The sequence below is a fragment of the Bubalus kerabau genome, chromosome 10 (assembly GCF_029407905.1).
Source record: "Bubalus kerabau isolate K-KA32 ecotype Philippines breed swamp buffalo chromosome 10, PCC_UOA_SB_1v2, whole genome shotgun sequence".
In the NCBI taxonomy this organism is placed as follows: Eukaryota; Metazoa; Chordata; class Mammalia; order Artiodactyla; family Bovidae; genus Bubalus; species Bubalus kerabau.
The window spans coordinates 41,284,517-41,300,253 of NC_073633.1; the positions used below are offsets into that span (position 1 = coordinate 41,284,517).

The 15,737-nt window shown below is 49.1% G+C and overlaps 2 protein-coding genes across 4 annotated transcripts in view; one reads left to right on the forward strand and one right to left on the reverse strand.

The window, feature by feature from the left end:
• Positions 1-8,150, reverse strand: part of DNAJC17 (DnaJ heat shock protein family (Hsp40) member C17) — a 29,624-nt gene extending 21,474 nt beyond the window's left edge. The window contains exon 1 of one of the 2 annotated variants that reach the window (XM_055537398.1): positions 7,997-8,150. In XM_055537398.1, the coding sequence (XP_055393373.1) occupies positions 7,997-8,074 (78 nt within the window). In that variant the 5' untranslated portion in view covers positions 8,075-8,150. The remainder of the gene's footprint in view (positions 1-7,996) is intronic. The other variant, XM_055537397.1, reaches the window with a different exon arrangement.
• A 119-nt stretch (positions 8,151-8,269) lies between these two features.
• On the forward strand, positions 8,270-15,344 carry ZFYVE19 (zinc finger FYVE-type containing 19). Of its 2 annotated transcripts, XM_055537396.1 has the most exons (12): positions 8,270-8,433; positions 9,834-9,955; positions 10,124-10,177; positions 10,562-10,680; positions 10,777-10,922; positions 11,266-11,374; positions 13,467-13,676; positions 14,112-14,191; positions 14,505-14,603; positions 14,705-14,832; positions 14,915-15,029; positions 15,117-15,344. In XM_055537396.1, the coding sequence occupies exons 1-11, from the start codon at positions 8,380-8,382 to the stop codon at positions 14,991-14,993; spliced, it is 1,200 nt and encodes a 399-aa protein (XP_055393371.1). In that variant the 5' UTR covers positions 8,270-8,379; the 3' UTR covers positions 14,994-15,029; positions 15,117-15,344. The 2 variants fall into 2 exon arrangements, with proteins under 2 accessions (XP_055393371.1, XP_055393370.1); XM_055537395.1 differs by having other exon boundaries at positions 14,915-15,344.
• The last annotated feature ends 393 nt before the right edge of the window (positions 15,345-15,737 follow it).

The window sequence follows — 15,737 nt, forward strand, 5'->3', positions numbered from 1 at the left end:
GACTCCCAGTTCCGCCCAGCCCTCCTGGAATGAGTAGTACCTGAAAAATTTCTCATCTCATAAACACAACTCTCCTACAACGGGCCTCTGAAAAGCTTCTGTGTCAATACTGTTTATTATGAAATAATTCCACCTTACTAGCAGCTCAAGAGGGCAAAAAAGATGCCATACTATTTTTCTTAATCATGATAAGTTGAGAAGGAAGAGGAACTTTCAGAAGAATAAAGAAACAGAACAACTTCTGTGTTATTATGTGTGAGAGACAGGACTATTTAATCCTAGGGTTGGCAGCTCCTTTATGAAACGGAGTCTGACACCCAGGGAGAGTTGAAGCAGCCACTGAAAGTTGCCAAAAGCTACTGAATTATCTCAACACTTGCAGTTTTCCTTCTTTACCTATAGTTTTCTCCTAAAAACTCAGGTCTCCCTAGCACTAGGAAATAGTCATTTACAGTTCCTGAGACTTCACAGAAAGGACCTAGGTGACAATTGAGGGGCTTCTCACCCAAAGCCCCTGCCCAGACCATGATTTTTCCAAGAACCAGGCTGTCTCCAAGACCCAGTCCTGGAATGACAGAGATCTCAGATGAACCTCAGATGAACCAGAGGACTTTAAACTCCAATTTGCAAAAGTGTGGTCTTTTCTTTTGATGCCTTTCAAAAATACCACAGATTACTCCCTTCCCTTCTCCATCCTAGGACACTACTTGAGTTTGATCAGTCTTCCGTCATGCAGGATCATCACTCAGAACATAAACTACTGAACAGTACAAAATGTTCAGATGTTACTGAGGGCAGAGTCAGGCTTTTCCTACGCTTCCTCAGGTGGTGATGATCTTAAATTCTACTTTTAAAAAAAGTATATTTGACTGAGCTGGGTCTTAGTTGTGGCATGCAGGATCTAGTTCCCTGACCAAGGATGAAACAAGGGCCCCCTGCATTGGGAGCAGAGAGTCATAGCCTCTGGACCAACATGGAAGTCCTCAAATTCTACTCTTTTATAGAAATATCTCTTCCCTACTAGACTGTGCCAGATACCAGCGTATCTTTGGAAGTGCTTATAAATCTGCTGTTTCTTTTTTGGTATGGCCTGGAAAAACAGACACACCGGTTATGATTGTACTTCAAATGAGAGCACACAGGTATATGGAATTATGGGGGTTCTTAGAAATAAAGGGAATGCGCTTTAGGGGACAGGGAGTTTTGCTTATCCCTAGGGCCCAGAACAGTGCACTGGGCAGTGCCTGGCACTCAGTAGGCACACAATAAATACCTTTTGAATGAAAGGGGCAAACATCCATTTGTTCTCAACCAAACACAATTAGGAAAACTCAACTATGTCAGTTGCTTCTGGCCTACTGAAGAGCAGAAGGAAGTGGGTGCTGTTCCAAGCCTTGGAGATACTCCCACACTATTTCATAATTTCTCCTTCTACCTGCTAACACTTCCTCTTAAGGAGAAATCACTATAACAGACTGATAAAAGAACCACAGTGGGAACTAAATGTTATCCCCCCGCATAACAGAGGGGAAGAATGAGTTATGCATTAGCCCAGCCCTTCCTGGAGGCTCCATAACTGGATTGGCCACTTGCAGCAACCTAAGCCCAGAGAAGGGAAAGGAGCTTGGAGCTGGGTCTCCCACCATCTCCACTGGGCTTGGTGCCAGGCACACAGGAGGGCCTCTGACAATCCACCTGCCTCCAGTTTCACCTCTTGAAAGGAATGAATTCCCAACTTAGACAAAAAAGCCAGGTGCTAAGGGGCCCAATAAATATAAAATAGCCATCATTAACTTAAAAGAAAGGTGCCCTACAAAGAAGAGATCATTATTTTTTAGAAGGCTGTTATCCTTTCATATAATAAAACTTGGAGCCAAGTAAGTATTAATAGTACAAGTAATTAAGTCCAGTTTTCAAAAGCCCAACTCACAGGGTAGACTCAGATACAGAGGACATACAGGGAGGCCACTCCATGTGACAACAGATACCGAATGAACAAATCATGCTGGTGAATCAGCGAGAAGTCATTACAGGCCCAGTGCCAGAAGGAGGAAGAGTTAGTAATCTCAGCCTGGGCAGTATTTTCTCGCCAAGCCTGGGGGAGGCAGACATCTCATCAACCCTGCACTAGCCACAACCCCAAAGGTTATGTGACCGCCTGATGTCATAGGCAGGAAGTAAACCAAGAGCTCTAGGCACTTACCTGGAAGTCCCCTCTGCCTAAAAGATTGGTCACTTTCATGTCTTACAGCCTATGGTCTACACTGCAACAGCACTACAGAGAAATTTCGAAATTTCTGTGGAAACGGGACTGCTCCTAAGGCTCTGAGCAAAGAGGGTGCCAGCCGCTGCCCAGACCAGTGTTCTCAGCTCAGCATTTCCAAATGTAGGCCCGCCAGTAGTACTGTGAGATGATTCTGCGGGCACCTGGACCTCATGTCAACATCTCTCAGTCTGCTAACTATGGTCCATGGTCCAGACTCAGGACAGTGACCTGTGCAGCCTGAACCAACCAAGACCATGCACAGGGCCTGGGCTGCTTCTGCCCATATGTTGCCCCTATGTGCCTTAAAGGATCCAGGTCCCCAGCCCATCCCTGAGGTCACTCCTCTGGTCCTCCCTCCCCTCAGGCTCTCCCCTCTGGGTCTCCCTTTGGTGCTCCCAGTATCCATTCCTGGGCCTCAACCCCAGCCCTGCCCTCCTTCTCAGCCCACGTCCCCAAACCAGACTGGTCTACATCTGGAGACCACCTCCACCTCCTCAGATGCCCTCTTCTCTCAGGCCTGCCTCTCCCTCCCACCCTTACCCTAAGCAGGCTTACATCATGCCCAGACTCTCCAATCCTCACCTGCCTTCTTCCCTCAGGTTGGAGATTCCCACCCCTCAGATCTGACAGATACCCTGGGTCTGGCGGCTCCCCACCTCACCCCCATGGCCTGCTATCACTCTCAACCCCTAACGTCCTCGGTCCCTACCCCCAAAGTCATTCTCTCTGCCTGGGCACAGAATTCTTTCTCTCTGGGCCCTGGTACTTCTTACATCTCATTCTTTTTTCCCCTTAATGCATTGGTTTCCTTCATAAACAAAATTATATTAGTAAAAAGAAGAGAGTTGACTTAAAGAAAAACAATAATAACCAAATAAAAGTATTCAGGAGCAGCAAAAATAAGGAAAGCAGTTATGCAAATAGAGAATATTTTTAATTCTACCTTCACTGAGATGAAAACTCCACTATGGTAGTTTTAACACAAATTTTAATACACATCCTCAAGCTGTCCAGGTTGGCTTAATATCCTTCAAGTTAACCCAGGTCGGGCAGCTGTACTCACAGAGTCAAATCTCTATCTGTGTCAAGGATGGGAGCGAGAGGCTTTCTGGTGCCATCTCTTGTTGCCCTAATTGCTCCTCAGTTGTGGGTCATGGAAAACAGCTCTGAAAGAGGCATATAAAATGCAGGTTTGGGCAGGTGCTCTGCATTTACGAGCCACCTTATGCTGGCCAAATCAATTAAACTCTGCAGGTCTCAGTCTTCTCATCTATAAATTGGAGCTAATAGTCCTTGCATACCTCACAGGCTTGTTTTGAAGATCATATCAAATGAGATAATTTATGTGAAAGCACTTTAGTGTCATATAAATGTGAGGTATTATCTTGAACACTAATGAATAGCTTACAAACACAAATGAATCATTCCTTCTGACTTAACAGGTAGCCAAGTAACTTCAAAACTTCAGAGCTTCAGCCAGACAGCCAAACCCAGGAATGAGTTAATTATCAGAGAGATATCAAGAAGACTTGGAGGTCGGGCTCCTGGTCCCACCCAGTGCTGGTCAGGCCCTTAGTGAATGAATGAATGACAAGTGAAACCAGGCTCAGTACCCAACCTTAGCGCCTCAGGGCCTGGACTGGAGGCAAGAGGCTGTAGGCAAGGCACCCATTTGGAGGCAGTGGACTGAGTCCCACACACCTCAAATCTAGAAATGGCCCCCAGACACCCACAAAATCAAGTATAGCCACCCAAGGGCCTAGAGGCCCAGAGATACCACATTTTTCAGATTCATCTCCCACCACATCCTCAACAAATCCTAGGCAATGCCCCAATCCTTGTCATGCCAAGCACTTTAACCTCATACCATTCCTTCAAGTCCTTCTCTGTCTTACTTTTCTTATATCGGTAAGAAACAATGGATGTCAGTGCATCACATTCTAGGGTATAACTGAAACAAGTCATTTAAATACAAGTATTAGCTAGTAAACAGGTAAAATCGCCTTTTCCTTAAAGCAATAATAAAATATAACCTGAAAAGGTCAACAGTAAGTTTCCATGGTAGTTTTCCTGGTAAATACATTTAAAAGTTGAGTCTTCAAAGGGTTGATCAAAACACATTTTCAAGCACCTAGCTTTACCAAGTAATACCTGCCAAGATACAGTGAGTTACGTACCCTGCAAAGGGCTTCAAATGAAAAGCAAGGCTGCTATAAACAGGACAGAAATTCACACGTCAGCTTCCACGGATTTGTGCAGGGCAGTGGTAGGAACACTAAATTGGGGCTCCAATATGGCCCAACACTCACTCACTGGGTGATCTCAGCAAGTTCTATAACCTCCCTGAACCTCCATCCTCCTGTCTATAAAATGAAGACAGTAAATGACCATGATGATCTTCTTTAACCCTGCTGCAAAATATTCCTTTCTCCCCTCAAGGTCTTGCATAAAAACACCTCCTCAGGGGAAGTCTTCGTTGATCCTACCAATCACATGAATCATGCCTTCCTCTTGATTCTGACAGCATTTTCCTTATAGGCTTTTTAAAAATTTTTTTATTTATTTTTGGCTGCTCTGGGTCTTCAGTGCTGCACAGGCTTTTCTCTAGTTGCGGCATGCAGGCTTCTCATTGTGGTAGCTTCTCTTGTTGCAGAACATGGGCTCTAGGGCATGCAGGCTTCAGTAGCTTCGATTCCTGGGCTCTAGAGCACAGGCTCAGTAGTTGTGGCGCATGGGTTTGGTTGTTCCACGGCATGTGGGATCTTTCCAGACTAGGGATCACACCCCTGTCTCCTGCATTGGCAGGCAGATTCTTTACCACTGAGCCATCAGGGAAGCCCTCCTTATATGCTTTTATTCAACCTCTCTCACTCTACCTCAGAATTCATTGTTTACTATATTGTATGAGCTGTCAGAAAACAGAAGCGGTATCTTCTTCAGCTCTGAAGTCCCACCATGCCCAAACATTTGTGAACTCTGCTGATCCTCAATCTTGTTCTACCTCCCTGATGCCCCACCTCCCTTCTACTCTGACCACTGCCTTGGTTGAGAATCACTGGTGTAGTGTGAAGTGAATCAGGGACTTTAACGAATGAGAAGGGGTGAGGCGTGAAGGGCAACCTTAGACATGAGCTGTAGGAGACTGCATTGGACATTAGCGCTTACAGTGTAGGAAGGTGAAGCTACAAGGATAACAGCATGAATGAACTTGCAGTGAGTCTGTGCTAAGTGCCTTCTACGTGCTTTGCCTGGACTAAGCCAGACAACAAGGCCGGTGAGGAGGGACTGCCATCACTCCCATTTTGCAGATAGGGAAGCCAAGGCACACAGAAGTTAAATGTTTGCTCAAGGTCATGAACTAAGTAAGTAATGGAACCAATATGCATACAGTCTGACTCCAAAGTTCTCTTTCTTAACTGCCTGCGGTGATTAGTACAAAGATGATTATAAAGGCACATTTACAATCCCAATACAGCTCAATGCTGTATTATGATTTCCATCCATTCTCAATACAGGGATGTAACAAGCAACAATTCTTGGCCTCACTTGTTACGATTTGTTATAAATGCTGTCATTTTCTACACAAGTTACACTCTCTAGGAAACTTCCATCTGATTAGAAAGCATCACCTTCTAGAATTATCAACTTTTGACTTCTGCATTTCTAAACGATGAACTACAAAAGCAAGAGACAGAGAGGCTGGAAACAGACATGATGAGGTAACCCTCCAGGGACTGCTCTCTTCACTTGTAGACACTTAATAAAAGTTTGTGGAATCAAATGGTGTTTGGGGGAAAAAGTTTCTACCCTCTTCTAAAACACAGATGGAAGGACGTTCCTGGCAGTCCAGTGGTTAAGACTTTGTGCTTCCACTGCAGGGCACACAGATTTGATTCCTAGTCAGGAAACTAAGATCCCACATGCCATGGAGAACTAAGCCTACATGCCGTAACGACTGAACCCATGTGCCCGCTCCCTGCATGCTGCAACTAGAGTCCGTGCGCCACAGTGAAAGATCCCACATGATGCATGAAGATCCTGTGTGCTGCAACTAAGATTCAGTACAGCCAATGCAGAGTCTTCTCACCTACCCCTTACTTCACCTGAGTGAAAACTGAATCCCAACCTCATTGCCCTGCTTAGACCTCAGCCTCTTGCCTAGACAACAGCCTCACCTGATCCCCCGGTGGAAGCTCCTCTACCCATCGCGTACTGTGTCCTTTCTGCAAATTGACTTTGAATATTTTCTTTAAAATCTGATTATGTCACTTCTCTGATTAATATATACATCAGTGGCTCATAACTGCCTTCCTCAGGAGTTCTCAACGTCAAGGTTCCAACACATTGGCTAGATCCAGTGTGAAATGTCCACTAATAATGAAGTACTAATTAAACAATTTATAAATATAGAATACTTAAAATAGTGTCCAGCACATGATATTATATAGGTGCTGCTGTGCTGTGCTGAGTCGTGTCTGACTCTTTTCGACATTATGGACTGTAGTCCACTAGGCTCCTCTGTCCTTGAGATTCTCCAGGCAAGAATACTGAAGTGGTTTACCATTTCCTCCTCCAGGGGATATTCCCGACCAAAAGATCCAACCTGCATCTCCTGCATCTTCTGCATTAGCAGGTGAATTCTTTACCCCTGAGCCACCTGGGAAGCCCTTATATCGGTGTTACGTATAACCAATAGTGAAAGACTTATGAGACAGGTGTAACAGATGTCTCTGGTGCTGTGTATACAACCCCACAGCCCACTTCTGATTGCAGTTGCAGCTGCAGGAACAGTTCTCTACTGACTGACTGTATCACTCCTGAAGGGCCCTGTGGTCCTTCAGGGACCTTCAGGGGAGACCCTGCTTTTCTGTCCCAGAGCTTCCTTTTTCCACAAGCTCACTCATACACTGAGCAGAACAGCCTGGAAGTTACAGGGGCATCTGTAGGCACTAATTTTCATTTGATAACTTATCTGCCTCCACTTCCTACACTGCTACAGCCACCACCATAATCCTGGGGGAAGTAACAGAAATCTTAGTTACAGCTTGATCAGTGTACCACTCCCTGGCACATTTATCAACCTGGAGTTTCCTGTGAAACTCCAATTCCAGGTCATCTGCCTACCCTTCTGATCCTCCTGCTTCTGGCCACTAGCACATGTTGAGAGGGCAACACCTGAGCATCTGCTACTAGAAAAGAGTCAATGGGCTGGGGTGTAAAAGAAAACAGAGATGGCAAAGTCATAGGTCACACTGCCACGGAAGGTATGAAAAAGGAATGGAGGAACCTTGAGACCTGGCCTTTCTTCCGCCCTAGGCTCTTAACATAGTTAAATCAGCCAGCAAGAGAGAGAGAATGAAGCACCTCTAGCCGCAGTCTAGACAGAAGGGGCATCAGAGGCTGACACTGCGCAGGCGCAAGAAGTAGGGTAGGGTTGCCTCCCAGGCTCACCCGACGGCCTCCGCTACACAAGAGCCACCGAAGAGCACAGTACAGTGCCCCGCGGAGTAACCTCTCGCTCGTGCCACCTCTTCTTCCTGAGGCCCTCAGACCACTGAGATCTGACGAAGGTCTGGGAATCCCTCTTCTGAGGCCATTGGGCCGCCTCTCGTTCCCCACTCAGGGCCCGGCCGAACCTGGAAAGATGTTGGTGTCAGCCTCAGGCGAGGCGCCAAGGCTGGGAGGGCCGCCAGGTCGCTCAGGATCGACTTTCCTCACCCCCGTTCTCACCTCTTTGTCCTCCGCCTTCTCCTCAATACCTAATAGCGCGTACAGGTCCATTTGTAAGAGCTCCTTGGTCACCGCCATGGTTCCAACTCTAATTGGATTAGTACTACAACTCCCAAAAGTCTATGCGTGTGGGGCTTCCCGCGGACTGTCGGCTCCAAGCCCGCTGAATGGTGAACGAACTACGACTCCCGGCAGCCCTCGCGCCCGCCGCTGCTGCTCTCCGGCTGGGGTGACTGTCGTGAATCTCCTGTCGGAGGCCTTGGCTGGCCCGCGCAAGTGGGCGTGGTAGGTAGGGGCGGGGCTGGGTGAAGGTGCAAGGGGCCCGTACCTGACCCGCAAGAGGTCTGCTCTGCGTGTCCTGCCGCGCTGCACCAGGAAACAGGATGGAGAGTAGGTGCTACGGATGCGCTGTCAAGTTCACCCTCTTCAAGAAGGAGGCGAGTCTCTCTTCGCGGGCTGGAGGGAGGACGCGAAGTGGAGGGAAATACACGGGACTTGCAGTCCTAGGCTTGGTTTTATGGCACCTCTCCAGACGTGTGGTTTTGATGAAGCCACAGAGCCTCAGTTAACATTTCTATAAAACGGGGCTAACACTCCCTTGCTTTCGGGGTTAAGGTGCTGGATGTGAGTTCCCTGTAAACTGTAAATCGGGCTCCTGTCGTTTTCGGAAAGCTAAGCTTTTCTGTCTGCCAAGTGTAGGATCTGGCTGTTTCCCTCCACCCTGCTCCTCCGCAGCCCGGTCTTAGTTAATACTCTGTGACCACTCTCCACCACACCATACCCCTTACTCTTTCTGCTCTGAAGCCCTCACCATCAAGCAGCCTGCCCTTTCTCCTATCTCCAGAGCAACATAGCAAAGTCTCACTTATCCTCAGCACAAACCTGCCAAGTTCCCATGGTAAACAGCAGGCTTCCTGTGTCTCAGTGTGACCAGGAGATAGGAACCAGATAGGCGGGATGAATAGCTGGTAGGGAAGCAGATCATGGAGCCCTCAGAAACCTGGGTTTTGTAGTCAAAGTGGTCAGAATTCAAACTGGGGCTCTGCTATCATTCACAGAGGTGACCTTGGTTTGGGCAAGTCTAGTAACCTCTCTGATCCTGTTTAAAATAAGAATGATAATGGTTGTCATCAGGATTAAGTATGATAGTGTGTATAAATTGAGGATTAAATCAAGTGATGAATGTTAAGTACTGAATTTAGTGCCTGGCTCAGACAGTAAGGAATCTGCCTGCAGTGTGGGAGATGTGGATTCAATCCCTGGGTTGAGAAGATCCCGTGGAGAAGGGAGAGGCTACCTACTCCAGCATTCTTGCTTGGATAATTCCATGAACAAAGGAGCCTGGCAGGCTACAGTCCATGGGGTCGCAAAGTGTCCAACATGACTGAGCGACTTTCACTTTTCACTCACACAGTAAATGCTTAATAAATGGAGGCTATTGTTACCATCCCATCCTGAGTCAAAACTCCTTCCATCTCTGCTAGAACAGAGAAGGCATGGGCCCTGCAGTCTCTTTCTCCTCTGTTGAAGAGTCAGTGACCTGAAGCATGGGACTTTGCCTATTTGTCGTTTACACTCCTGTGTAAGGGAAGACCGAGTAGAAAGCATGTGAATTTTGCATGAAGCTTTATGAGATTTGAATAGAAGACTGGAGATAGGGATCACTTTGCTCTCCACCCCACATCTCTCCCCAGGCCTTAGGGGCCCCATTCCCCATCCTCCTCCCAGCATCTGGTCACAGCTTCAGTGTCTGCTGTGTGTGTGTGTGCAAAGAGTCCCCGTGAGAAGCCTTCAGGGGTGGGTGAGAGGTAGACTCCTTGCTTCATGTTTCTTGTAGTATGGCTGTAAGAACTGTGGCCGGGCCTTCTGTTCCGGCTGCCTAAGCTTCAGTGCAGCAGTTCCCCGAGCTGGAAACACTCAACAGAAGGTCTGCAAGCAGTGCCATGAGGTTCTGACCAGGTGAGAAGCCAACATGGGTGACGGTTCAGCCGAGCATGGCAGCTGGCAGCTGGCCAGGCCTCTCAGCCTTGTGCTCTGGGTCTAGAGGTCGACTCGGGATTGTTTGGGGTGGAGGGCACCGATAGGCAGATGGTGGGTGACTTCTGACACCAGATTTCTTCTCTGTAGAGGATCTTCTCCTGCCAGTGCCTCCAAGTGGTCACCACCTCAGAACTATAAGAAGTAAGTGTTGAAGGGACAGAGACAAATGGGGAGGGGAAAGAACACAGGAGCTGTAGGATAGGAGTCTTTTCCCATCCTGTAGCTTAAATGAGCCCAGGATCAGGAGGATAGCTGACTCTCTGGCTCCTGAGTGCCCTCCTGGGCTCAGAGAGCAGCTCATCAGTCCGTTCCCAGAAAAGGTTCTTGGTAGACCTCACCCTCTCAGCTGAACCCTCCTGCCAGTTGGCTGGGTTGGGGTGCAGGGTGACATGAGTGATGGCCCCAGAAGATGGTTCATTGGAGGCCTCCCTAGCTGCCTAGAAATGATTTGAATGGGAAACAGAGAGGGTGCCTTCACCCCTCCCTTCTGCATTCATCAAGAGCCTCTATCTCATATCCTACCAGGCGTGTGGCAGCATTGGAAGCCAAGCAGAAGCCCAGCACTCCCCGGAGCCATGGACTGACCCAGCAAGATCAAGTCATTGCTGAGCGCCTAGCACGGCTCCGCCGGGAGAACAAGCCCAGTGAGCAGGCCCAGACAGGGTGGAAAAGACACCATCCGGGGCTCCTGGGAGTAGGATCCCTCTGGATATTACCAGGCTTCTCTATGCCAATTGCAGAGTCAGTGCCCTCGCAGGCGGAGATAGAAGCCAGGCTAGCTGCACTGAAGGATGCACCCCAGGGTCCCGTCCCCTCCACCCAGGAGATGGAGGCAAGGCTCGCTGTGCTGCAAGGCAGAGTTCCATCTTCTCAGGCCCCCCAGCTGGTGAGTGCTGTGACTTTGGAGGGATGGAGGTCCTGGGACAGGGACCCAGCAGAAGCCCAGATACATATATGCTTATTTTGCAGGAGTACCTCCTGCTCCTGAGGCCTGCTGCCAGGCCAAGGAACCAGGGATAAGCAGCAGGATTGGGTGGGGCAGCAAAGAGTGGCCCCTAGGTTCTGTTGGGGACTGCCAGACCTACCTGATTACGTGGGCTCTTGGTTAGTCCCCTTTCCCTGAGTTTCGGGAACGCCTCAGCACCCAGCCCTGACCGGAACTGCTCTGAGCCTTATGATGTGGCTTCCCCACTACCCTGCTCCCCACTGAGGTTCCCTTCTCTGAGCAGGCACATCAACCACCGGACCCCAGGACCCAGGTGCAGCAGGCACAGGATCTGCTGACACAGCTAACAGTGGAGGTGGCTATTGATGAGAGCTGGGAACAAGAAGGCCCAGGTATATTCTCCACCTGGCTCCCCCAGGGACCCAGCCCCTACTCTTTCCCCAGGTGGGAGAGGCTCCAATGCTGACACTCTGGGAGGTGAATATAAATTAGAGAATATCAACATTATAAGGATTGCCATTTATTGAATGTTTACTCCAGTGGGAGCCAGTGTAAGCCTAGTGGATTAGTGTGTAGGCATTAGGCTCAGACAGTGATTCTCTGTTCTACCACTTAGTAGCTGTGTGACCCTCAGCATGTTACTTGACTGAAGTCTCACTTTCCTCATCTGTAAAATGGAAGGATGTGTGGTAAGACCTACCTCATGGAAAAGTCATGAGGAGTAAATGGGCTAATCCAGGAGTACTTAGGACCCTGCCTGGCTCAAAGTAAGTAAATGTTCTCTGTGATGATGATGATAAGGAGGAAGAGGCTATTTACTTAAAATTAAATTTAAGATTGAGTTCCTCAATGGGACCACATTTCAAATGCTCAGTAGTCACAAGTGACTCATGGCTATGATCTTGGACGGCACAAATACAGACCATGACGTGACATGGAATGTTCCCATCATCATAAAAAATTCTTTTGGACAGAGCTCTTCAAAAGCTTCACATCAGTGGTTCTCAACTATGGTGATGATTTTCCCTGCAGGGCCCAATTGGCAACATCTGGAGACATTTTGTGTGTTGCAACTCAGAGGGTACCACTGGCATCTAGTGAGCAGAGGCTAAGGAAGCTGCTGAACATCATACAATACACAGGGCAGCCCCCACCACAAAGAATTACAGGCGTACCTCAGAGACATTATGGGTTCAGTTCAAGTTCACTGTAATAAAGTGAGGCACGTGAAGTTTTTGGATTCCTGGCGCATATAAAAATTATGTACACTATACTACAGTCTATTAAGTGCACAATAGCGTTATGTTAAAAAAAAATGTACCTACCTAATTTTAAAATATTTTATTGCTAAAAATTGTTAACCACCGTCTGACAACATAGAGTTGCCACAAACTTTCAACTTGTAAGAAAAAAAGAAAAAGCAATTATCTGTGAAGTGCAATAAAACAAGGTATGCCTATGTCCTGTCCAATATGTCAGTAGAACCAAGATTAAGAAACCTTGCTTTGACATGGAACTCTGCTCAATGTTATGTGGCAGCCTGGATGGGAGGGGAGTTTTGGGGTAGAATGGATACATGTATATGTATGGCTGCATCCCTTTGCTGTTTACCTGAAACTATCACAAATGCATGCATACCCCAATACAAAATAAAAAGTTTAAAAACCTGAAGGAAAAAAAAAAAAAGAAACCCTGCTTTAGGGGAATTCCCTGGTAGTCCAGTGGTTAGGACTCTGCACTTCCACTGATGGGGGCAGAGGCTTGATCCCTAACTGGAGAACTGAGATCCTGCATGCCGTGTTGTGCAGCCAAAAAAAAAAAAAAGAAACCCTGCTTTAGAGATACAATCTCACTGAATATCCTCAGTAATCCTATGATTACTATTATTATCCGTATTTTATAAACGGGGCCTGGTGAGCTTAAGGACCTTGACCAAGGTCACACAGCTATTAAGTAGCGAAGCCAGGACTTCAGCCCAAAGCTGTCTAACTTCCCATGTCTTGTTCTAAAACTCTGAGCTAAAGGGGACCATGTCAGAGCCACACCCACTCAAGTAAAATTCTTCCCCCCCAGTGACATTCAAGACCTCAGCTTCCCTCATGTCCTGTCTGTGCTGCTCCCTAGAAATGCTGATTCCAGCCTGTAAGGCAGAGAGCCTGGCTGGACCCTGGCCTCCCCATCTTCTGCTCCTTTCGGGCAGTGATTCTCATACCATGGGGCACCCACCCTAAGGGCAACATGTTAAAGTATCAGGTGGGTGGGGATAAATTTAATTGAAAAAAAATGTCTAAGATTACTAGTTTCTTATATTTGGGAAAATGAATAAAAATAACTAATTTTATTTGCAATATAAGCCACAGGAACTATTGTGGAACAAAAAGCTGATAATTTGTGGAGGGTTTTTTAAAGTTGAGAAATGGGCTCAGTGGTTTCTGATGAGAGATCCTGAAATGTCTCCCTCCCTGAATGCATCACTCTTTCTAGCCACCTCTATCCAGAACGACCTCAACCGGGGAGGCCCAGGGGCCCAGAGCACCAGTTCCAGGGGGCAAGCCACCTGGTCCCTGGAGGAGGAGAAGAGCAGGTTGCTGGCTGAGGCAGCAGTCGAGCTTCGGGAGGAGAACACGCGGCAGGAGCGCATCCTGGCCCTCGCCAAGCGCCTGGCTGTGCTGCAGGGACGGGACCCTGACAGAGGTAGAGGCTGGTAAAACAGCCGCTCGCTCGTGTCCCCTGGGCAGGCCCCCCGCCTCCCATCCCCAGGCCAAGCTCTGCACAGTGGCTGTACTCTCTGCCAGGCCGAGTCTACTGAGCACTGCCTAGAACCATGAGACAAGTGCTAGGGCAAAACGGTGGATGAAGAACAAGGGGCAGCCATCAGGGGGCAGGGGCCCCGGGTTCCTTCAGGTGCAGAGCCTTCTGTTCATGCTGTCCAGCCCAGCAGAGGGGGCAGAGTGGGGATCAGAGCAGAGGGGGGTCAGAGCCACTCTGACCAGAGTGGCTGCGGAGGCGGCTTAACTCTGGAACAAGTGCCGCTGGAAACCACACCACTCCTGGGGACAGCAGTACAGCCACTCCGGTGAGCTCTCCACCTCACTCCTCTTCCCCTGCTCCCCGCCCTCCATCTTCAAGTGACCCTCCAGGACTACTACCTTCCAGACAGCGATGATGAAGAGGAGGAAGAGAAGGCCATCCAGAGAGTCCTGCGGCAGGTTGGCCCTGCCTTACCCCCCTGACCACCCCTTGTCCGGTCCCTGCTGTGCTGCCCCACCACACCCCTGGCCCCATTCACTCTGTGCCCACCCTGGGGTTCGCTGGCCTGTCACTCTGCAGCTCCTGTTCTAGCTGGAGTTCCTCTACCCCCGTGACCCACACCTGCCCTCGGTCCCTTGAGATGGGACATCAGCAGCCACAGACAATAGATCAAGGAAGATGGGTTGAGAGCTTAGGCCACAGAGCACAGAAATACTGTGCATTGGCGGGGTGCCTGGAGCTAGGAGCTGTACCTCTTCACTCTGTCCACAGCTTACCGAAGAAGCTGCCCTGGATGAGGCAAGTGGCTTTAACATCCCTGTGGAGCCAACTCCCCAACCCCAAGACCAGTCCTGCGGGGCAGAGCCTAAGGTGAGAAGAACCACAGACACAGACCCCCAGGCTGCCATCATAGCCTCCCTCCCACCTCCGTCAGGCACCTGATGTCCCCCATTGCTCTCTGGTCCTTAAAGGCCCAGGCCATGGCCACCAGGCCTGAGGAAGAGGAAGAGGAGCTCCCTTGGTGCTGCATCTGCAATGAGGATGCCACCCTTCGCTGTGCTGGCTGCGACGGAGACCTCTACTGCAACCGCTGCTTCCGGTGGGTGAAGGTGGAATGTTCTTTGGGGCTGGGAGAGTTCCAGGGCTACCTGTGATCTCTGACCTATTTCTATGCTCCGCAGGGAAGGCCACGATGCCTTTGAGCTTAAAGAGCACCAGACATCTGCCTACCAGCCCCTGCATAAAGGCCGAGGGCACTGAGGGAGCCCTGGTCCTCCCGGGAAGGTCATCCTACAGGCAAGCACACAGGCTGGGGCGCCCTCCAGGGCATCTGATGGGAGGACATGACAGGCTGGACTGCTTATGAATGTGCCCTTTCCTAAGCCTCCGTTCCTGGAAGGAGGAAGGATTCTCCATTGGAGACAATGACTGGAGGAGCCAGAGAGAAGGCAGAGGTCAGGAGCCTTCCAGCGCTGGAGTCTGGATTGGAAGTGAGAGACAGGGCAAGACCAGTCTGAATCTAAGAAGGAGCCTTGAAACTTGCTCAAGAGCCCAGGGCCCTCCGCTGGCACTTAGAGGGTTTAATAAAGTGTGTGATTCATTGGACCAGCATCTTTTATCTATAGAACCCTATGGATCCTGAGCCTGGGCCCTCGGAGAGGTACAGGAGCAGAGTCCTGTGAAATGAGGAAGAAGGAAAAAGTTTCTCTAGGCAGGAACAGCCCCACCCCTCCTGGTGGCCTCACATGCAGTAGGCATGCCCCCAGGCCCCACCATCTTGGATTATACAACCTTTCTAGTACTCAGACACTGCCTACACAAACAGTGAATGCATACCCTGCTTCTGGCCTTACTCCCAAAGGATGCCACCTCCAGGGCTCCTGTCCCCACCTGCCTGCCTTTCAGACCCACTGTCAGTTTCCACCAGCTCCCTCCTTACCTGACTACTGGGCTCTCAGCCTATACCCTTTACACCCCTCTGCTTAGTCCCTGTTTTTTCTCTTT

Excerpts from the sequence above, each read along its gene's own strand:
- ZFYVE19 (XM_055537395.1), top strand. The coding sequence starts at position 8,380 with ATGGAGAGTAGGTGCTACGGATGCGCTGTCAAGTTCACCCTCTTCAAG. Across the intron at positions 10,681-10,776 it reads CCGCCGGGAGAACAAGCCCA|AGTCAGTGCCCTCGCAGGCG; the intron begins GTGAGCAGGCCC and ends TGCCAATTGCAG. Across the intron at positions 14,192-14,504 it reads TCCAGAGAGTCCTGCGGCAG|CTTACCGAAGAAGCTGCCCT; the intron begins GTTGGCCCTGCC and ends CTCTGTCCACAG.